A 24,014-nucleotide genomic window follows, 5' to 3' on the forward strand; every position below is an offset into this window, starting at 1 on the left:
CAAAGTTCGGTGATAGCTCCAAAACAAACTATGGATAGACTGAGATCTCCTATCTGAGCACACTGAGATAGTCACCAAACTGTGATATCAACGAACTGAGGTGGCAACGAGACTGTAAGAAAACTGAATCGAATCATAGCACAGAATTAGCACTGCACTGTAGCTTCTACCGAACTGTGGTCTCCATACCAAACTGTAAATTCTATACCCTTGTCTGAAAATGTGTTTCTCTATTATGACACTGAACTGTACTTCTCTGAGATCTAAATGCATCACATCAGTCTCCTGTCTGAATTACAGAGGTATTTGAACTTGTCACTGTACTTAAGTCATCGAAATTTCAGAGATATCCGAATTACTTGACTGTGTAAATGTGAATACCCTACACACCTATATATAGTGGTTGTCCCATAAATGAGCCGACATATGTATTCAAACAGTTGTGTCTCCATTAGGTGAAGCTCACATGACTTTTCTACTTCATCTTGAGGCCAACTTGAAGAGGAGAACTTGCACTTGTCTTTGGAGGGCTTCTAGACAATTCTACAGACTCATATACATTTGTAATATGCCCAAGAAGGGTTCTTCATTCATGACATTGACTCTTAATGATAAATCCTAAAGGCTCTCAATGGGAGCCATCTAAAAAATAAAATCTCTTGCTCATGAAACCCATGAACCAAGCATTATAATAATTTTATTTTTCTTCTTTTCATCATTTACAAAAATCACAATTGCATGTCATTATGAAGACTTAACCTAGTTACATTTTTCAACAAACTAGACCTCACACCGTTTGGAGTAGGAGTCCCAACAGTGTGTGGTAGCATAATGCCTTGACCGCGGTAGTGCGCAGAGGAAAGTATGATAACTTTGGGTGAGAGAAAGTGTGCGACCCTACGGAGAGTCAAGTGTGATGCATGAAAGTTCTAACACAAGGAAGGGAAAAGGAAGTGTGCCCCTTAGAAGCCTCTAATAGTACGCAGCTTGAAAGGAACACACAAGCGGAATGACATCACAAGCTAAAATGCATAATAGTCCACAAATTAAAGTGGTGAGTTAATCCAACAACACACATTCAACCAGATTCACACAAATGCATACAAAGTAGTTCATAAGCATATGCTTAAGTTAAATAACATACATTGCCAACACAACCAAAATAGTCCAAATACATTTACAACATATGCATGAAAGCGTGCTGGCACTGATATTATTATTATAAGAAAAAGTTTCATCCATACATACACCATTAACGACCACTAGCCCCAATAATGGAACACTACAATCAAGAACACCTGCTCCTCTAAAGAAGTATACTCGCTCTACACTATGGAGAAGCCAAGGCTCTTCACAATACTCCCAAGCCTTCTCTAAACCTAAGCCTAGCCAAAAGCTTGGCTCCCAAAATCCTGTTCTATGAGTTATGAGGTTCTATTTATAACAAAGGGTGGGGTGACCCCTATCATTCCCCTTTGTGACTCTTTGACTTCCCTCATGACTCTTCAACTTCTTCACAAAATGACACATTACATTACATGATGACTTTTCATATTCCAAAATCCAATATTGACACTTGGAATTTCACTTAATACATATTTACAAATAATATTACATTTTCCACATGTACCCATATAAAACAAAATAGGCTAGAGACAACCTAACAAGACACAACACTATGACTCTGGAGTTTGGGGAAAGTCCAGCTCAGCAACATCCACTTGATGCTTCTCGGTCACATATCAGTGCCAAGCTTGGTACTGTGTGATGGTGTCCCCAAATTGTTTGATGGTGTCTTTCTGGAAGCAGACTCTTGCCTCCATGGCATTTGGGTATATGGTCTTGGAACCTGTATCCAACTCGTTCTAAAGCATGAGCAGCATGGTGTTGACCTTGACAAGACCACCGATGTACTTCTGCATGTTGTGTGCGTTCAACTCCAAGTCTTCCCTGGTGGCCTCTCGTCTTAGTTGCTCCACGCACTCATCGATCTCTAACCGGACATCGGTGAGGGAACCGATTGATGGGATCCTGTGCTTTCTGACCATGACATCCAAGCTATTGTACAACCGCACATATGAGGCTTGTATGCTACTGATGAATGGGGCGAGCTCCTCGTAGTTCTGGATCAACATTTAGAGCTTTTCTTTCTCCAGCTCTGCCTATGGCTTGATCTTCTCTGCTAAGTCAAGCAAGGCCCCTTTGTACCGCATTTTCCACTCTTGTACATGGGCGATGGCAACATGTATGTTCTTGAGAGTTTGAACAAACTCTTTGCTCCGCTATTATAGGCCATGCACACGGATAACTGCTTTATGCACGGTGACAAATCCATCATAGAGCTTCCACATGGTATCACCAAGTGTTGATACTTTAGCAAGTATCATTGTCCTCATTTCCCCCAATGTGGAAACTGCATTCTACGTTGATGCTCGGAGTTGTTCTGCCTCTTGCCTAGTAGCCTACAAGTTATTTGCCAGTTGTTCATTATCAGCCATCAGGTACTGAACATTTGAGCTTGTTTCTCTTACATAAGCCAAGTTGGCTTGGGCAATGGCAGTTGGATGCTTCCTAGTGTCTGACACTATCACCCTTTCCTTGATGAATGTAGGTGATGCGTGATCATCCGGAAAGTGCTTCCTCCGCGCCTATATAATCTTCTTCTACAACTCGTCAAATGATAGATTGTACACATCCATGACCAGATCATCATTAAGGAGAACAGCATCTCCTTGCTCGCTCAGGGCTGGTTCTGACACTGGAGGTGGTGGAGACTGAGAGATGACTTGTGGTGCTCTCGGCATCAGGTCAGTGTCTTCATTTTGTGGCTCTTGTTCCAACTCCATGTCTTTCACTTCAATCAATTGCTCAATCTGCTGAGCAAGCTCCCGATCCTGCATCTGTTCACCCTCTTCCTCAATTGTTGGTTGTTCTGGCTCATCAACCTGTATTGGCGTTGTTTCCTTTGTCATCACGCCTTGCCTTTGTTCTTCTTCCTGCTTCTACTTCTCTTCTCTTTCTCTCCTCCTCAACTCTTGTTCTTCCTTCAGCTTCTTCTCTGTCTCTTGCAACTTCAGTTATGCTTCCTACAACCTCTACTTTTCTCTCTTCCTTCGCTCTGCTCTCTTCATCTGCTTCTCCCTATTTTCTTCCGCTACCAAAGCTGCCTTCTCCAGGATAGGATCTGCCTTCATCTTGCAACTTTGCTCTCCCTCTTGATTGTCAACAATCTTCCTCTTTCCCTTGTCCTACACTGGATTGTTGCGTTCTGTTGTTGTTGTTATTGTGCAAAGATGTCTTTGATCTGTTGCCATGTTAGTGTTGTTCCCTTCTCAATAAATAGTTGAGTATCTGCATAAACTAGTACATCAACTGATCTTCCCCAGTACTGCTCTCGACGGTTTCCTTTGATGCAGCTCTCTTGGATGCCATGTTAACTGCGACTGCTGGAGAGATGCTCAACAATTGTTGTACCTGTGGGACAGAGAGGACACTCATCACAAGCAAATGTCAACTACAAAGGAAAACAACTTCAATACAAAATCAAGCAGCAAGTCGAGCTCATGATGGGAAGGATTGCGCAATTTTGATTGATAGGGGTCACTGGCTGACTATGAGAACTGCACACTCCACAGTCCCAACAGTCAGTCAAGAAGCTTGATGACTAGAACTGCGAAATGCACAGTTCAGTCAGGGCGAAGGCCAGGAGAGACAGCACAGTGCGTAGTTGGAGCCAGCCCAAGCTAGGCTCTGCGTAATTCCAGAAGCCAAGCTAGAGGCTTGAGTCTCTTGATTGCGTAGAGCTAGTTGTGCACAGTGAGATCTGGGCAAGGGGAACCAGATCTGCCCAAGGGGATTGTGAAAAACAAGCAAATCTAAAAGAGGGTGTGATGCTGAGTGCAAATCTGACTAAGTGTTGATGCATGCATGTTAAACAAGTGCGGGAATTGATTAAACTGAAGGAAAATGAAGCATGTGAAAAGAGTTGTTGCAACGGCAACTGTTGGTGCAAAAACAGGAAAACTCATGTGACACTTGGGAAAGGCAATCTATAACTTGAAACAACACACTTCTACAAGCTAAAACAGGTTAAAACGCCAGTAGTCGTGCAAAGAAACAAGTGAAACAGCACTCGCACAAGCTAAACAACCAAAAGCGACAGAAAAAACAGAAAAAGAATAGAAAAGCAAAACTCACCTAGAAAAGCGATGACAATGCTCCGAAGGTTCCTTGATCTACTCAGGAATGCTAGTGCTTGATGATTGAATGTACAAATGAGCTCTATAGGCGTCCATTACATAGAATTGAGCAAATTGGAATTTATAATGAGCATGTCTGAGATGAAGGACAAAAGCGACACTTCGCGGAAACTTCTAAAGATAGCAATGTGCCACCTTGGGGAAACTAATAATAGATCCCTACTTCCTAGGGATGCTTTTTTTCTTTTTTTCTTTTTCGGGAAAACTGCCATGCATTGACCGGAAAGATTGTGCAGTTCTAGGAAGCATTGGACAACTCTCATGCTCATGCACTGCGCAGTTTCTGAGCACAGTGAGGTCTGCGCAGTTTCTGAGCACAGTGAGGTTTGCGCAGTTTTGAGCACAGTGAGGTCTGCGCAATTTCTAGGCTTAGTGGCCTCTGGGTTGCCTCTCCTGTCTGCGCAATTTCCCAGCTCAAGGCTGGTTGCCATTCAATGCTGCACATTTTTTGAGCTCAAGCCTCACTGGCAGTCAGGACTGCGCAATTCCCAAAAGCAAGGCTAGTTGCCCTCAAGAATTGCACAGTTCTCTGAGGCAAGCCCGGAACTGTCAAGGGACCAAGTCAGGAGATCGGCTTGTGGGTTAGAAAATGAGCTAAGTGAACAAACACAAGCCAATATGAAAAGAATAAGGCTCAATCGAAGCACAAGTACCTGGATCAGTGCAAGATAAGTTGTTGTGGTTTAGAAGGAAGGCTCCAAAATCGAAGCATAGGCAAAATTTTGGAGGGTGGTTGTAGCCGCTACAACAGAACCATAAAAGAGAAGATATGAATGTGTGATGATGCTCCAAAGTGATGTGACATGTGGTCTATTTATATGTGGTGGAGGAGGCCCAATTTGTCCTTTAGGTCGATCTGTACTTTTTGTGAAGATGTTGTTCCATAATAAAAATAATATATTTTCATGTCCAAATTAAATTCTTGCAAGGGCTAGTAGGGTCTTCTCCAGATGAGGAAGGCTTCTCAAACGAGGGAATTTGTCTCTGAGTTGCCAAATTAACACCATGCACCTCAAATCCCTATGGCTGCTCAATGTAAACCTCCTCCTGTATGACCCCATTGAGAAAGGTGGTCTTCACATCCATCTGGCAAATCTTCCAAGCCATCTCTACGCAATGGAGATCACTGCTTTGATCGAGGTGTATCGAGCCACTGGCGTGAAGGTCTCCTCATAATCAACTCCCTCTACCTGTGAGAACCCCCATGCCACAAATCGAGCTTTGAACTTCTCCACGTTGTCATTCGCAACATGTTTGATCTTGTAAAGCCATCTAAAAGTCACCACTGACTTCCCCTCAAGTCTCGGCACTATCTCCCAAACATCATTCTTCATGATGGAAGCATACTCCCCCATCATGGCATCCCTCCAGATCTCCTGATTCGCAGCCTCCTCATAGCTAGCTAGCTCAGTCTCCACAACACTTGCCACATAGCCACCCAACCACTCTGGTGGTATGCTCCCCCTAATTGACCACTTGGGTCTCCCCACTGACTGCATAAGTAGACTAAATGGATGGACCAAAGTATGCTGCTCTAATGGCTGAATGAAACTCGCCTTGAATGTACTCTTGTAGTCCTATTTTCAATTGAATTTTTCGAAAATGTTGTGTCTTGTGAGTCGAACTAGGGTACATTTCCATGGCTGTGAAGAATGAAGTAATGCCCAGTTTATTTAAAAAGGCATTAGCTATTGAAGGTGTAGGTGTTCGAGAAGCGATGGCCATACTAACACCCTTTTCCTTCAGGGCATTCAGTATACCCTTTGCCTGAGGATAAAGGGATGGATTTTCTCTTGGTGATCTACATTCACAGTAGAAAGGCCAGAGAGTGTAGTCGAGATCGAAGACGATCAAACTAGGGAGGATTTGGCATACGTTGAGTCTCCCATCCCCGACCCCTCGGCTCTTTCTATCACTCATTGTATGAAGTACACTTCATAAACAATTATGGGGATTTTTTGTTGTGGCCAACTCTTCCCGCGCATCATTCTTCTCGGCTAGGCACCACAATCTTCACACAAGCTACCAGGTCGATGTATGGCATAGTTACTTAGTAAATTTTGATAACATCCGTTGGGTCACTCTACGGGCATATCTCGACTTGCTAGCTCTTTCACTGAAAACCCTTGGTCTCATACATCCAGGTGTGTGCCTCTTTCGCATGAGCCCATAGCTAGCACTTCGATTTCATATTGAAACCCTCAAGCCATTCTCTGTGTAAGGCGTTCATGGCTTTTCACTGAGTTGGGTATCGAGCCACCCTTTACGTAAGTCACCAGGTCGACAGCGCCACCGCCAGCTCCTTTCGGGCCTCATTGCACAGAAGACTTCATAGCCCTACATACATTGGGTCGCCTACGAGCCGCCAATGAGATTCGAACCGCACCCATCTCCAGATCCCATGAAGGGCGAGTGGACTGAGAAACCCGTCAGGGTCTATGCGGATGGAATTTATGATTTGTTTCACTTTGGGCATGCGCGATCACTGGAACAGGCCAAGAAACTGTGAGTATTTGTTTGAGAATCTTGCGCCAATGTATTTGTTATGGTTTTAATTATGTCTTAAGCTCGGGCAATATATTTATGGTGTGACCATTAAGTTAAACTATGCTTCATTCATAAATTGGGGAACTGCTGGATATTGCTCATTCGGTTTAAGCCCTTGGTAGAACATGTTGCCCTGTGCTCAGATTTCTAATACTATACGAGGCAGTGATGTGACAAAATCCATAGGATTGAAATCTTGACTTCTGTATTGTAAGCCTCTTTCTGTTGGTTTATAAGCCATTGAAGGCACCAAAAACCACATACAATTCTGTGATAAACACAGTGTGAGCCTTGGAGGCTACCTTAGCCAAAAGGCAACATTGTGAGAGAAGGCTACAGTGGACAGCAAGCACGCAATGAGGGAGGAAGCAAAATATATTGAGCTAAGTAGCATTAGCTAGAACGCAGCAGAAGGCATTGTCTCACCCAACTGTGAAGCAGAAAAACACTGGAGTACTCAGCAATCGCCAGGAGTAGTGAAAGAAAGAAATGCCTTTAGCTATTAAATGAACCTGGCATTTGCAGCTTCTACACCTTCTGAAACCTGCGTGGAGGAGGACTGGATTAAAGGTGTGTGTTACATCATAAAGCGATTTTTTATATAAAGTGATATCAAGCCTTTGGAGGAATAAGGACATGTTTTAATATTTGGAGTGAGAAGTAAAAAGTGATTTCTTGTACATTTTGGAGAGACAAGGAGTATTTGTAATTTTTTTATGTAATGGAGTCATAAGTGAATTTTTGTGATAGGTGAAAGTCATTATTGTAATTCAAAGTAATATTTTACTTTGAGAGTGATTGAGTTAGTGCAGGCAGTTTTTGAAGACAATTTGCTTCCAAAGTTTGCAAGTGTGACATTCTCATTAAGAAATTTCCACAACAAAGTTGTGACATTGAAGAATGATGTACTCCAGTAATTAATAAAATCATAATTTTTGTGGTGCTTGAGTCCTAAATCCACCCGAAATTGACTAAGGGGATCTTAGATACACCGTGTGTAATGAATGCGTGTGCATGACTTGTATTCAGATTATCAAAACGCTCTCTTTGTATTATGCTTAAACAACTACATGCACATAAGCAAGCTTAAGTATAAGAACGCTTAATCAAGCTCCTGTAATCAAGCTTAAGTACACAAGCACAAAGCGTCACATCATCAACTTGATAAGATGATCTTCCAAGCAAGCACATTTCACATCATGTAATCAAAGCAATCAAGTTAAGGACGCTACAAAATCAAGCATTTAAAGCCAAGACAACATCAACATCATCAACACTTTTTGTATCACTTGTAGATAAACATTTTTTAATTGAATTGTACGGGTGCATTCTCAGTTGTAACCGACACCCTAATTTGAATTGTTAAGGTGAATACATTAAGTCAAGTAAGTCTTCAACTGAGTCATCAAGATTGAACTTGTCATTTGTCTCTTGGGTGCATTTTTTACAGTGTTCAACACCCTCCCTGTTTTAAAAGCATCACATTCAGCGAGTACATTCAAGAAAGCACAAAGTGTCAGTAATCAATCAAGCAAATTCAAGCAAGCCATCCAGCAAGCAATCATCATCAAACAAGTGTGAATTCTAGTATTCTATCTTCAAGTGAGCATCAAATCAAGCAGTGTTTAACGCAAGTGCAATAAGCAATAAATCAAGGGAGTGTGTCATTCAAACAACAAAGGAAGCGACCGTGTCATTCAAACAACCAAGCGAGCAAGCATGTCAAAATCAAGTGTGGAAGTTCAAAGCACGACATCTACAACAAACGAGCCAGTGTGAAGTTGATTGAAGCATTCACAAAGTGTTAGTGAAGCATTCAAGCAAAGCGATCGTCATCAAGCGAGCGTGAAATCAAGAGTTCAAGCAACCAAGTTATACAACTCTAGCATGTGTTTAAAGCATCAGCAATAAGCAACAATACAAGCAAGCCTGAATTCAAAGTGAGCGAGCTAACACGGAGACACACATTCAACTGTCCCAAATTCTTAACAATTTGATTTTATCATCAGCTGGTGACATGATGAACATCAGCAAAACAACTCTTGCTGATATTCAAGTGCATCCTCAACATGCACATGAAATGATTGAGTTCCTTCAACTGGAGTCGCAACTACAAAGAACTGAGTTGCTAGAGAAGAGTGATGCTTCCAAGTCTTTCAACAATACAAATACAGCGGATGATTCCAAGTCACTGATCCAACCAACTTCAAGTGTCAAAGCGGTCCCTGATCGAGTTCAACTTTCTTCCAAACCAATCATCAAGCCATGGGAAGAAATCCAAAGTAACAGAAATCGACGAGGCTTAGGATATGTCAAAGATGACGCCAACTTGCATATCCCAGATTATTCAAGGCCCATTAAGTTTGTCAGTGCAAGGTTTCTTGCACAAATCACATCGGCTAGTTCTGAGAAAGTTGAAGACAAACAGAAATACATGCAAACTGAAGTTGCAGTCAAACCAAAATGCCTTCATTGTCAAAGAACCGGTCATCTGGAAGATCAGTGTTTTGATCTCCATCCTTGTCACCATTGTGGCAAGTCAAATCATTCATCAGCACAATGCAGCAAACAACAACAATCAACCAGATTGAAGATAAATTATTCATGGATTGATCCCTAGGAATGGTCATCCACGGTCAGAAGATTGTATAAGTTTTACAATCGAATTCACTCACACATATTGTAGCCAACAGTAAAAATGAAGATGGTACTCTCGTGCAGTTGAACAGGGGAGTACACCAGTGAAACACTGCTACACATTAAGGGGAGGAGTTCAGAAATAATTTGAAGAATATTGTCTCTCCTTTTAGTTGACAAAGGGGGGAAAATGTCAATGAAATTGGCAGTGGTTGTCAGACTGAAAGTCTCGACAACATTAGCAAAGCAGTCAGTGAGCATTTTCATCAGCGAGTGAGCATCAACAAATTCGCTAGTGGGCGATCAACAGCAAAGTCAGCAATGAGCAGTTTTCAAACACAGCAAAAGCAACAGTGAGTTGTTTTTCAACGTCATCAGCCAGTGGGTGATCATCATCAGCAGATTCGCCAATGGGCATTCATCAACTTTTGTCAGTGGACAAACAAATACGCCAGTGGGCGTTCATCAAATTTTTTCAGTGGACACAGGATGTTGATTTCAAGCAAAGGACAGTTGGATCCTTTTGCAGCTTGGCACGTGATGGAGTTGTCAAGTGACATTCAAAGATGAATCAGACATGCAGCTGACTCATGGTCTCTTCATATTGCAGTTTCTTCAGCATCCAGCTTTGGCGGTTTTTCAGGCAAATGTTTTTTGAGGATCAACTTGAGAACTTGGAAGAGGGTTCCTTGTTCTTATTTTGGATTTATCATTGAGGGGGGGAATGTTAGCCTCACTCTCATAATAAAACAATTATAAATCCAAAATTATAATTAAATAAATCAAATCTTGAGAATTAGGAGTTAGTTCCTCAAACTAGGGAGTTTAGTTAGGATGAGAGATTCTCTCCAACTAGTTCTCCTAGATTAGTGTTTTGTTGAGAAAATATCTCAACCAAGTTTGTTCAAGATAGACGCACTATCTTGAGACAAACTTCCTCATGTATTTATTTGTACTATTATCATTATTTGTACATTGGATTGCATCATGAGAGGAATACAGTGAGGCTGAGGCCTTTTCCGCCATTTCTATGTTTTTGGTATTATTTTATGTGTGTTAATTTTATTTATTATTCTACACTCAAATCATTGGAAGATATAGAGACAACCAAACTGACTGAGGAAGCTCTAAAGAATCAAATGGCAGGGGGTGGAGTGGTGGGAGGTGACGGTGAGAGTGATTCTTCTTCAGCATCAATTTCTACAGTCAACCCCATAGTTCCCTCATCATTTTTTGTTCCTAGAACCACACCTGGTGTACAACTATCTACCAGGTCAACGCTTAAAAAAAAATAAGGAAGAAGCTGACAAGCTGCTGGGCAGGTGTCTTCTTTGGAGTAATGTTCCCTTCAACATTGTCAAGAACAATCCATTTTTTCAGCCCATGAATGATGTTATTGCTATTATTGGCCCGGGGAAAGCCCCTTCCTATGATGAATTTGGAGGGCTTATTCTTCAGAATAAAAACGTTGAATGCACTGCAAGATTGGAGGAGTTCAAGGCATCATCGGCAGAGACGGGATGCACTGTGATGTCAGATGGTTGGACTGATCAAAAGGGTAGAACCCTTATTAATTCTTGGTTAATTGTCCAAAGCGGACAATTTTTATGAAATTTGTTGATGCATCTGCACATATCAAAGATGCACGTTTATTATGTGATTTGTTGGACATGTTCATTTAGGAGGTGGATCCACAACATGTTGCCCAGGTCATAATGGACAATGCAGCAAATTATGTTGCTATTGGCAAGATGCTTATGGAAAGTCATCCTAACTTATTTTGGACACCTTGTGCTACACACTGCATTGACTTGATGTTGGAGGACATAGGAAAAAATCCTTTTTTCAAGGATATTATTGAATCGTCAAAGAACATTACAAAATTTATATATAATCATGCAATTGTGCCTTATTTGATGACAACATTCACCAACAACAAGGAGTTGGTGCGCCCTGCTATTACATGGTTTGCCACTAGCTTCATATCTCTTCAATATCTCTTGAATTCTATGTGGGATGTGAAAAGAATGTTTCTTTCAAAGGAGTGGTGTGCTTTATCATTTAGCCGCAAACCAAAGGGAAAGGCCATATGCAAAGCTAGTTTCATGCCAGAAAAGCTTATGGGCGGGAGTGCAAGAGTGTGTAGCATTACTGAATCTTTGGTAAAGGTTCTTTGATTAGTTAATGGAGACAAACCTACAATGGGCTACTTATATGAGGGGCCATGAATAGGGCCAAAGAATCCATTCGCAACTATTATGATGATAAGGGGGATAAGGGGTTTGAGAAACAACAACTGATATGGAGAGTGACTGATGAGCGATGGAACAATACACTCCATCGTCCCATTCATGCTACAAGGATCTACCTGAACCCCGCATTTTCTTACTCATTTGGTGTCATATCTGATGCTGAGGCCATGGATGGATTCTTCACTTGTGTTCAGAAGATGGTGACATCTCCAGCGAATCGTGCAGAAATTTCTAAAGAAATGGAGATATACAAGATGGCAAGTGGCACATTTAGCTTTGACATGGCTATCCATGATAGGAAAACCAAAATGTCAGGTAAGCTTTAGTTTGTTTCAATTTTCAAATTTCATTGTCTCTTCATACTTTGCTTCAACTTTCAAATTTCAATTTTTTTCTTATGTTTCTCTTATTTGTTGTAGATGCGTGGTGGAGAAGCTATGGTGGCAAAGTACCCAATCTCCAAAAGCTTGCCATTCGAGTGCTCAGCCAAACATGTAGCTCCTCTGGATGCGAGTGCAACTAGAGTGTATTTGAAAAAATACACACCAAGAAGCGCAACAGGTTAAAAATTTTCCAATTAATTTTTTGAATTCATTAAATAATAAAAAATATAATTTATTATTTTTATAATTATTAATTTATAATTTATGACCCTCGTACAGGTTGGAGTCCCAGCGCCTTAACGACATGGTCTATGTCTACTACAATCTCTGATTGTGGGTGAGGCAACTTGAGAGGACACCTGACGTGGAGGCCATCTCATTGGATGGGATTGACACCACTTTTGCATGGAGGGTTGAGGCCGAGAGGCCTATCATGGAATCGGCCCCTAATTGGTTAGAGGAGGTAGTGGAGGGGAGAGCAGTTGCAGAGAAGGAGGAGGAGGAGCAACAGGAGGAGGAGTTGACACCACCTACCATGGTCACTAGTAGAGGACATGGTCTACCTCCTCCAACTCCTAGTTCTTCACTTTCTAGAGGACATCAGAATCCAATGCCAGCCCTAAGACCTTCTTCATCTAGAGGGAAAGTTGTTACATTTTCTCGCAAGAGGGGCAAAGGAAATCATTAGTTACTTGGTTCATTTCATTGTATATGACTCGTGATATGAAATACATTATTATATTTTTTGTTGAAATTTTGAGGCTAAGTCAGGACTCACAATTCAGGACATGCTTCACTATTATGTGTGATGTAGCACTAGACATATTACACATCTTATTTATTAATTCTCTTTTCATATTTATGTGTCAATACATTTATTTTATGTTGTGGATGCTTTAGATACTAAAAAAGTTGAAATGAATTTTTTGCATTTTTTTAATTTTGCCAATTTTTATGATTTTTTCCTTTTTCGGACCATCGTTGATTTAATCCTTATCATGACTATCGCACCATTAGTTATCGATGTTGGGTGTTCATTTGGTGTTGGGCTTTGCTTTGGAGCTAAATTGTGAATTGTGATGTTTTTCATGGCTTTCATTGTTCAAACTTCAATGTTAAATCACAATATTTAAGCCTAGTGGGTTAACATGAGTGGATGAGTACTATGAATTACATGTAAGAGGTCAAAGATCAAGCCGTCGAGTTGGATCCCTCTTTGATGCACTTGATATTGTGGGCTTCATTCAATATCTTTTTCAAGTTAGGCATAGAAAGGTCTATACCACCCACCTTACACTCAATACCATCCTCAAAATGAGGAGAGGTGTTGAAGTTTGTAGGTCAGGCAAGTACTTCTGCAAAAGCCTAAGTGTTTAGGCCTGCAGAATTCACCCAAAGTATCCTTAAGACAGTTGCGCAACTATTGAGTAAGTTGTTTTTGTAACTTAGCCTAATTCTAACGTAGGAAAAGCACATAAATGTTTGGCTATTAAATAAACTTAAGAAGAGTAAAGTATTTACTTTAGTGATTATGTTTTATTCTTAACCATTGATCTCAAGTGAGGCAAGATCTAATCTCCGCCATCCATCACTTTGAAGATTAGGGTTAGGGATTTAGCTCAACAAAAAGTTATAAAAGCAAGGCCAAGTAGAGGTGAAAGACACACCATAAAACAGCACAAGCCATCGAGAAAGTGATTTTCTCAAGTAAGAAGTGAGATATTCAAGTGTATTGGGTCCAAGGAAGGTACAACATTGGAGACCTAGATCAGCCAAGTAGATCAAGGACAGATCTAGGGCCTGATCCACAAGATCAAATCCAGGTTATGCCGTAAATGTATTTTCCTCAGTTGGGCCATTATCCCAAGATGGAAGCCCAAGTAGGTTCAAATTATTAAGTTAATGAAGAACTGTCGATTGGGAAAAAATTTGTATGTCACATGTGATTGAGATTGGTTAATATTTTTTATTCCGCTGAATAATTGTGTTAAGAACCTAGTTGTGCTTTTATTTATTACGTCAGTAATAATCTGCTAGGAACTAATTGCCAAGTGCTAGGTTCAGGAATTAACAAGATGACTGGTGGTTTCCCAAGGATCTATATTCCAAGGAAAAAAAATCAAAACATTTGATTTAAAACTTGAACTTTTAATCATTGTTATTTTTTTATATATTTAGTGCAAGGTCCCTTATGTTTGAAACCCTTGTTGTACCATGGCATACCTCAAATTTTTAGGAAGGTTCTCGTCGGGTAGATTCCCTTGAAAACGAGAATGACAAGCTCCGGGTCGAAATAAACACACTCAATGACAAAGTTTCCTTTGTGGAAGGGGAAAACTTGTCCCTTCGGAAATCAGTGCAGGGAGACCCCACAGAGACAACTTTACATGCAGAAATCCAGGAGATCAAGAACAAGCAGGAGGAGATTATATCACAACAGGTCTCCCTCAAACAGGAAACAGAAACACACTTCAGCTCATGGGCACAGGTGGTTCGGGGAAAAGACAAATCCCCTCCTATCACAGCAGTAGAGGAAGTCATACAGGCCAAACTCGTGGAAGAACGATCCCATAGAGCAAGAGAGCTAAACCTCAAAGTGAGAGGTCTCCCTCTCCCTTTTTCTTCAGCAGATCCGATGGAGGTGGCCACAGGGTTCTTGAGAGACACCCTCGACATATCCGATATAAGATTAGACAGAGCTTGGCTGGGACAAGATTCCACCTTATTTATCCGATTCCATAATACCACAGATCGCCTATATGCTCTTCGAGCTAAACGGAAGCTATTTGACCTTCCACACAGGATATTCCTTGATGAGGATCTCACTCGGGCACAGGTGGCTGAACTCAAACAGGCTAGGGAACAAGTGGCTGCAGCAAGACAAGCGGGAAAATGGGCAGTCATAAGGAACCTCCATGCGGTCATTTGAGACTCCTTCCCCCCAGGATGGACACCTCGATCAGGCAGTTCCAAATGACGGGTCCGCCGGGGAGGCGTCGAACAACAGGGATTTCAATTCACTGCTGGAACAGAAATGGGTCTTTTTGGTCTTCACCTGGGCTACTCTACGACGCCCTTGAGTCAGCAGATATCCTTCTAGTAACAGAGACCCACGAGAGCCCGATTCGGCCTCTCCCAGACACAACCGGGTACCAATGGCATTTAGTATGTAGACAGGAAACAAGAAGTTCAGGGGGGGTCAGAGGGTCAGGGGGAGTAGCGTGCCTAGTCAAAGACGAGCTCAGAGACAGAGTCACAATGGCAAATACAGATGAGTACGCCAGATACATGTGGATCCGAATCAGAACTGGAGCCCCACCCCTGAAGGATATCTTTATTGTTGTTTGTTACTTCCCCCCAACCACATCTCCGTTTGCCATCCACGACGGTGTAGAAAGGGACCCCTTCACCAACATATATCCAGACAACACTAAATACTCAGCTGAGGGAGGAATTATCATTATGGGGGACTTCAATGCCCGTACCAAGGATCATCAGGTCCCACTCCATGATCGGTCCGAGGATGTGTTCTGCACTAGGGGTGTTGACCTGGATTCAGAAGGCTTGCAGAGAATCTCGGAGGACGCTTTAGGCCCCATCACAGCCTACAGTAGGCATCTTTTGCAATTGGGCGAATCACATGAGCTGATAATTTTGAACGGCCTCTCGCGCTTCCCGGAATCCCACTTCTTCACATGTAGACCTCATGGAGGAGGGGCTAGTGTGGTGGATTACACCTTAACCGATCGAACACTGCTCCCTTTTATCCGGAATCTCTCTGTATCACCCATCCCTCTAGCCGACCATGCACTGCTTTCACTTTCTCTTCAGTTTGATCCCCCCCGGCCAACCCACCCCCCTCCCCGATCCCCGGGTAGAACCATCTTCCTTTTTGATGAGGGCGACCCCGATATTTTCTCCTCCTCACTAAGACAAATCCTCCCCGACACGGATGACTTCTCCCGTCTCGACACTGTTTCAGATAAGTACCACTGTCTCTCCTCGGCAATCTGGGAGTCGGCGCTTAAATCCTTTCCACACTCCATTCGGACCACCTCGACCTCCCGCAAGACAGGAACTTCCCCTATGAACAAATGGTATGATACAGATTGTAAACTCCTCCACCAGGATCTCCGCCAAGCCTTCCGTCAATCCCTTCCCTCCTACTCTACCATCCAAAAGCATTACCGTCGCCTCCTCCGTCACAAAAAACGACAGTTCATCTCCCAACAAAGACGGGAGCTTTCCGCCCTCCTTACCCATTCCCCCAAGCAATTCTAGGGCAAGATCCTCCCCCGACGCTCTCCTCCTCCTGCTGATCTCGACCTAGTCTCCATGTTCTCTCACACCTCCCGCCTTTACGACATTCCCGGACAGTCCCAGATCCAAGTCACATCTCCTCCCCTCTCCTGCCACCTGTTCACCAATAAAGATGTCAGGGAAGCCATATGGGCGATGAATAGTAGCAAAGCAGCGGACGAGGAAGGATTCCAAGCCGAATTCATCAAACAAGGCCTCCGATCCTTAGTCGGATATCTGGCAGATCTCTTCAACCATGTGGTCCGAGAAGGGTTCCCCCCCATATGGTCCCACCATATTATATATCCCATCCATAAGTCAGGGGATACCTCGGACCCCAACAACTACAAGACAATTATGGTGGGTCATACATTCTCAAAACTCTATGCCACTATCCTTCATAGAAAGCTTTCCAACGATTTTGAAGGAAGAGATCTCAGGGCCAGAGGCCAAGCTGGTTTCAGGCCAGATCATCAGACCATTGACCACATCTTTACACTCCGTGCAGTGATCGAGGAAGCACGCCACCGGTCCTCGAAAGTGTACTGCTGCTTTGTGGACTTCCGGAAAGCCTTTGATTCAGTCCCGAGAGAGGATCTTCTACAGTGACTCAAAGACACCAATATCTCAAACTCCTGGCTGACTGCTGTCATGCGCCTTTACGAGTCTGTCCTGGGCCGTCTTCGCACTGTGGGGGGAATATCTGAGTTCATTCGGAGCACGATTGGAGTTAAGCAGGGGTGCCCACTCTCCCCCACCCTATTTGGGATATATATTGATGAGCTTGAAGCCTTTCTGCGAGAACACATACAGGAGTCTGACGGTTGCTATCTTCATCAGGTTTTGATCTATATCTTACTCTTTGCAGATGACATTGCACTCTTATCCTCATCACCAGAAGGTCTCCAGAGGCAGCTGGATGCATTAGCCCTTTTCTGTGATCTCTGGAAATTGACAGTGAACATGAGCAAGACAAAGGTAATAGTCTTCAACGGGACGAAGAAGTCTCAGGATCTCCGATTTCTCTTCAAGGGAGAGAGAGTGGAGATTACCAATAGCTACACGTACTTGGGAGTACAGTTTTCGGGCCCCCGGTTCAGTATGCGGCCAGCTCTGCAACCTCGGATCAATAAGGGGTATGGCTCTCTAGCCATTTTAGAGAGACAATGTTTCCGCCATCACTTCCAGGACATCTCATCAAAGTTGAGCCTTATGGACACCCTGATCCGACCCACGGTCCTGTACGGATCGGAAATTTGGGGCCCCTCCTTGCTTGAGTCAGATTGGGCAGCAGTTGAGAGAGTCCAAACCCTTCTCCTCCGACGTATTATCCGCTGCAAGCATACTATCCCACAACAAATCATACTGGCCGAATTTGGTGTACAGCCCTTCCGCCTTGAGACAGCCTTCAGACTGGTCTCCTTTCTTCACCGAGCCCGGAGCTTCGCAGATACATTGAAAGGACGCGAAAGGTACCCTTATCTAGCCTACTGCTCTTCCGAGGCCATCGACCGCACCCAACCAGGAAAAGCCAAGTGTTGGTATACAGGAGTCTCGAAGTTCCTCGAGTCAGTGGGTCTCCATATAGATCATCTCCCCCCCTTTCGATATTCCCTGAACGCCCCCAGAGGACTCCCCCCCAGGCAAGAACTAAATAAGATCATCAAGGAAGACATCTACAGGCAGTTTATCCAGGTCACATGGATTAACCCCCCGGGGGGTCTGCGCCCAAAGATGGCGTTCTATGCAGAGCACTTCTTGATTATCAGGGACGGGCTTATAGTTCGCCCCCAGTACACGCTTCGACACTGGATGCATGCTCTTCGGATCCCCCTCGGGCAGTTCAGAGTTGGATCACATAGGCTTCGGGTAGAGACAGACCACCAGATAGAGAGAGTTGACAGGACTTGCCGGCTATGCCATACACAGGAGGTGGAAACCGAATGGCACTTCATCTTTGGTTGTCCGATATATTATGAGATCAGAGGTCGCTTCCACTGTCTGTTCAGAGGAACACAGAACCTATCCAGCTTCTTCAACTACACGGACCAGAGATGCATCGCACTTTACATCCAGGAAACTCTAAAGCATCGGGAGCGTATCCTCCAGCCTCCCATCCGACCCAACACTACTCGTCAGATCACCTCTTTCTTCAGCACACTTCCCTCAGCCCGAGGAGTTAAGAGATCAACCAGTCCAAGTACCGATCAATCCGGCTCACACAGATCGACAGACCCTCGTTCAGTTAAGGGGAGAGGCCCCTTGCTTACGAGGGCCCAGCAGCAGAACCGTTCCAGGCATCTCCCCGATAGGCGGTCCAGAATCATTAGATCACGGAGACAACACAATGGGAGACAACCAGCGCCCACCACTTCAAACCAGCAAACCCTACTGAACTACCCACAGTTCTTTTCTCTCGGCCTCGGATGTTAGGAGTAGTGGACTCACACATCCGAGTCCCCAGGATCTTCTTCACCAGTGATACTACGATGCAGTCTAGAGATCAACAGGCGCGACCGGGATCGGAGCTCCATACGCTCTTCCCAACCCGCCTCGTTTTTAGTTTCTATCTTCCTTTCAGCATTTGCCTTTCTGAGGAAACCGATTGGTTATCCTGCTGGGCACGGCCCCTTATGTAACCGGCAGTCCCATTGACCTACTTTGTGGTCATTCGTTGGACATTAATAAAATTATCTTATCTTATCTTAGCTACATGTACAAGGTACATACCTCTATATACTAGAAACTTATTGTAACATGGTGGCAAACCATCTAGAATCTCTAGCTCAACTAACCCATTCCAAAAAACATATTCAATCTATACAGTCCAAGCCATTTGTAGTTTAACTTCTCTATCTTTTCTAGGTACATACCTCTACATACTAGAAACTTATTGTAACATGGTGGCAAACCATCTAGAATCTCTAGCTCAACTAACCCATTTCAATAAAGCTTATTCAATCTATACAGTCCAAGCCATTTGTAGTTCAACTTCTCTATCTTTTCTAGCTATCATACAGCAGAACTAGTTTCCCCTCCACAAAAGTGCAGCCTTGAGTCTGCTGTCATGATTTCACTTCATCTTGTCCTTTGCCATGACCAGCTAGAATTCAGAACATTACCTGTCCTCTTATAGTCTCTCAAGTTCTTTCAACATGTTCTTTATCAATTCCAATCTCTGCCTTATTTAGCAACAGCAGATTTATTATAGCTGTAAATTTGATTTCTAGTTTTTTTCTTAGAAACTAAATCACATAACATATCAACCAAGTTGTCTCAATAAATCAACATAAAGAAACAGCTAGGAAACTACTCATAAACAATGAGAACACAAGTCTAATTTTCAGATTTGTAACATAAATTTGGACAATGGTACACTTCATATTACAACATAGATGAAGATGCAATACAATACCTTAGCTCATCCCAAGCTGGTACAACAAATCCCTTTAGCTCATCCCAAGAAAAGACTCTCCAATTGCTCCCCAAACGTTAGCTAAGCCATCCACCATCAACAACAAACCCTAACTAGCAATACAAAAGCCTAGCAAGGCATCCCACAAAGCTATCTAGCCACACTAAAAGCTCCACAACAAGCTAGCATCAATACCAAAAAGTACACACTTGGATCTCCCACTTGCATCACACATGCCATCAAGGAGATTTACCATGTATACATCACACAAACTCCACTTGCATCCAAGCTCTACGAATCTTGCTCTAGGGTTTCATCCCACAAACCCTAGGTCTAGTCCAAGCCTCACAGCAAGACTTCAAGACAAACCTTATCGCTTCAAGCATTCTCTAAGGTTTATTTCATACTAACCCCAAGTATTCCCACTAATATATCACAGAAGCACAAAGACTCTAAGACAAGCACATCAAGATTAGAAATGCATACATGAGTAGTTCAATGTGACAATGTGTGATATTCCTACTTAGTGTTCCATTAAGGAAATATTGAAATTTTGATCAATTTTGGCATTCACATTATCTCACTTAGGAAAAAGGGGGCCTAAGGGACCCATCTGTGATTTTTGGCCTAAGAGACACTCCAACTATAGGCTCAACTAAAAATTGCGGCTTTGGTGGAACGTGGGGGCCACCACGAAGGCATTTTCGGCCCACAAGGAGAATACGCTTTCATTTGCTCGAAGTAGGTGGGTGGAAGTCGATGTGGGCCCACATGGGCAACCTTGGAGGCAATTCAATAAAAGAGGGAGGAGCTCTCATTTTTTATCATCATTCATCATTTTCGAATTTGTCTTTGACAAGAGTACGCTTGAGCAATGAGCCAGGCCTGCATGTGTTGTTCAGCACAACAGGTGTTTCCGAGCGGAAATCCTAGCCCTTATTTCGGTGGACTTCGAGTGCTAGCCCAAGGAGGGAGTTCTTCTTCAGCATAATCCACACTAGCAACAAGAGGTTGATTTGCAGTAGTAGAGAGAGCCACAGCAGCGCAGGGACTGCGCAGTCATTGATAGAGGCATTCCGGGAGTGTGGGGAGATAAGGGAATTTGAGGTGGAGAATTGGTGGGAAGGCTTGGGAAGCCTTCTAACAGGGTTTGCAGGTATTTTGGAGGCATTTCAGTAGCAGATCATTCAGGAGGCCGAATTTCCCAGCTGGAGAGCTAGTCAAGCTCAAGGGGGTCGAAATTCCGGGGTCAAGCTTTGGCCAAACCCTTCGTGGGTTATTCTGGGTTTCTTGAGTAGAGGCCAGGATTAAATTCCCAAAATTTTCTGAGCAGTAGAGAGGGCTCTAGCAGCTCTTCATTTCAGGCAGCAACACCATTTTCTGGGTTTTACAACACAATAGTTGGGCCGAATTGACAGGGCTTGAAGGAGGGTGATTCAGGGATCATTGAGGGCTTTGCTAGCTTGCTAAAAGCAAGCCCAGGTGCACACATTCCAGCACCTTGATTGTACACCTTTCCCATTTAATAAAATGAGTAGACAGCGTTGTTGTGGAAGCATTTTCGTGGTCTGATTGTCTATTTCGATTTGTGTGATGTGTTGCCTATTTTGCTTTGATTATTTACTAATAATTTTATCAGAGCTATAGACTTGGCACAGCTTGTGAGAGCAGCACAGTCTATGACACCGAAGGATAGGCAGAACGTGACATACCGGAGACAGAGGTACAGGAGCAAAGAACGACAGCTAGAGATCACCCTTGATCCCGTGGCGACAGAACCAGAGGTAGAGGAACCCAACATGGGGGATAACGAGGGAGACAAAAGGGATGAGGAGAAGGAGTTTTCCCAACTCCTATTGAAGGCAGTGCAGGATTTGTCTCGGAACATTGAAGGGATGGGGCAGCGAAATAGCAATGGCAACAAGGGAAAAGGAGTCCAAGGGGATTTCCACTATGGAGAAGGGTCCGGCACATCACACCACCATGCATCTCTCCATGCCAACATGCCATTGGTCCAAAACACACCCCCTAGATCCACCATTCCCACGTTCCTACAATCTGGAGCAGGAGGGCAACCAGAGCAGGAGGAAGCACCCTATGGAGACTACTTCCTGGAGTATCAGTCTTATGGGCCTGAATTTGGGAGGGCCATTACTTTCAAAGATTTATGTCAGCTGAAAGGCAACAACAAGTCCAAGGGACAGAATGGAGGAAGTTATGTGCAGGGGACAAACTTGCAACGCACGGTGGGGAGGCTATTTCTCCCAACTTTCGATGGGTCCTCCAAGAGCTCGGCCAAGGCCTGGGTCGAGAAGTTGGATGTCTATTTCCAGCTGAACCAAATGACAGAAGGTGAGGCAATCAAGATTGCCACGTTGCACTTGGAAGGGGAAGCCCACGACTGGTGGTTCCACGGATTAACCATGTTGGGGCATGCTAAAGTGACTGCTTATGATGAGTTCACCAGGAGAGTGTTGGAGCAATTTGAGAGGAAAGATCCAAAGGAGTATTTTTGGGCGCTGACTAAGCTCAAGCAGACCAGGAGTGCAGAAACCTACATCTCAGAGTTTCTGCGTTTGTCGGTGATGGTCCCGACTTGTAAGAGTCTAGGAGGATTTTCATGTTTATTGATGGGCTAGTAGAGCCATTGCGTGGGTTGGTGAGGATCTTGTGGAGAGATAAAGTTGTTAGTCAAGGCCTTGCTATGTAACAATGTTGGTTGATATGATGCTAAACAGATGGGTTACCAATGCGACTCTTATATGAGAATTCTTCAAATTGAGAATGACCAAGGACCATTATCAATATCTCCCTAGTTAAGAGGGAGTGTTGAAAAGTGTAACTAGGTTTGGTCTTCATAATGACATGTGTAATTGTGATTTTATGTAATTGATGAAAAGAAGAAAATAAAATTATTTTTGTAGTACTTGAATCATGGGTTTCATGATCAAGGAATTTTATTTTAGATAAGGTTCCCATTGTGAACCTTTAGGTTTTGTCATCTAGTCATAAAAGTCAATTTGAGTCAATGTCATGTATGAAGGACCCTTCTTGGGCATGTTACATTTTTGTATGAGTCATTAATGTATAAGAAGGCCCTCCAAGACCAAGCAAAGACACCTCCTACAAGTCGGCTACAAGATGGAATAAAAGGTCTTCACCAAATGACATGTTGGCTCACCCTCCAACAAGTCGGCCTAATTGATGGGGAAACAACTATAAATAGGGCAGTTCGGATTTCATTTGGAACAGAGAATTTCGGTCAAGCAGGTCTGAAATCAAGAAGTGCGAAGATCACTTGGGAAGGAGCCTAATCATCAATGAAGAGAAGAGGAAGAAGAGCGAAGTCCTTAGCATCATTTTCGGATTTGTTTTGGGTTTGTTTTAGGGTTGTTCTTCTGTCACATGTGCGAAGAAGAAGGGGATCATCTACTGCAGGAAGGCCGAGAAGGTTATAGTTATCCAAGGTAACCGAATTGGGAGAAGGACAAGTCAAAGGGAAGCCAAGTTATCCAGAAGATGTCTCCTTCTAAAGTGAGGATGAGCTACAGTTTCTGATTTAGAACCGAAAGTTGCAAACCTAAATCAAGGGGCCGAAATTCTGAAAGATAACTGAGAAAGAAGAAGAAGCAAAGGGTTTGAATATCGTTGACTCAAGGATGAAGAGGAAGCTTCGTGTCTTGGTCTTGGAGTGGCAAATAGGTCAAGGGTATCGGTCTTGGTATTCACCAATTGAAGTCTCTATAAGAAGAAGAATTTGTTTGGGTTTTCCTCTCACATGGGAGAGGTTTTGGCCCTGGTTGATAGCCTATATTCCATGTCTCATCTCTTTATGGTTTATGCATTGGTAGTTGTTTGATGAAGAATAACACTAAATTAATATAAGTAAAAGAAGATCCTAATCTAAGGAGTAAAAAGCATTCACAAGCAGTTATTAAGAGAAGAGAAATCACGTAAGCTTGATGCCCTAGATTTCTCAACATGGTTTTAGAGCTAAGGTGACTAAGTCAAGGAAGGGCATCTTATCAAGGGACACTCAAGGAAAAAATCTCGAGGAAGGCATCAAAGCAAATCTAGAAGATCATCAACAAAGACAAGATCAACAAGGAAGTAACAAAACCCTAGATCAAAGAAGAAATCTACACCATCAAGAAGTCTTGGAATCCTCAAGTCATCTCAAGAGACCATAAAGACCCTACTGAAGTTGAAGGACTTATACATC

General features: G+C 43.1%; 2 protein-coding genes across 2 annotated transcripts in view; both read right to left on the reverse strand.

Moving 5' to 3' along the window:
* Positions 1 to 24,014, reverse strand: part of LOC149167840 (golgin family A protein) — a 101,322-nt gene that overhangs the window by 63,233 nt on the left and 14,075 nt on the right. The gene's annotated exons all lie outside the window — the stretch shown is intronic.
* Positions 5,766 to 6,197, reverse strand: LOC149167841 (uncharacterized). The gene has a single exon (XM_089432624.1). It carries the CDS (start codon positions 6,177 to 6,179, stop codon positions 5,766 to 5,768), a length of 414 nt encoding a protein of 137 aa, XP_089288750.1. The 5' UTR covers positions 6,180 to 6,197.

This window comes from Pinus tabuliformis, chromosome 5_1, assembly GCF_031772625.1.
Source record: "Pinus tabuliformis cultivar Carrire ecotype Pingquan chromosome 5_1, CPIR1, whole genome shotgun sequence".
Lineage (NCBI taxonomy): Eukaryota > Viridiplantae > Streptophyta > Pinopsida > Pinales > Pinaceae > Pinus > Pinus tabuliformis.

What these genes read in the sequence shown, in the direction of transcription:
- LOC149167841 (XM_089432624.1), bottom strand. Translation starts at nt 6,179, where the DNA reads ATGAGTGATAGAAAGAGCCGAGGGGTCGGGGATGGGAGACTCAACGTA.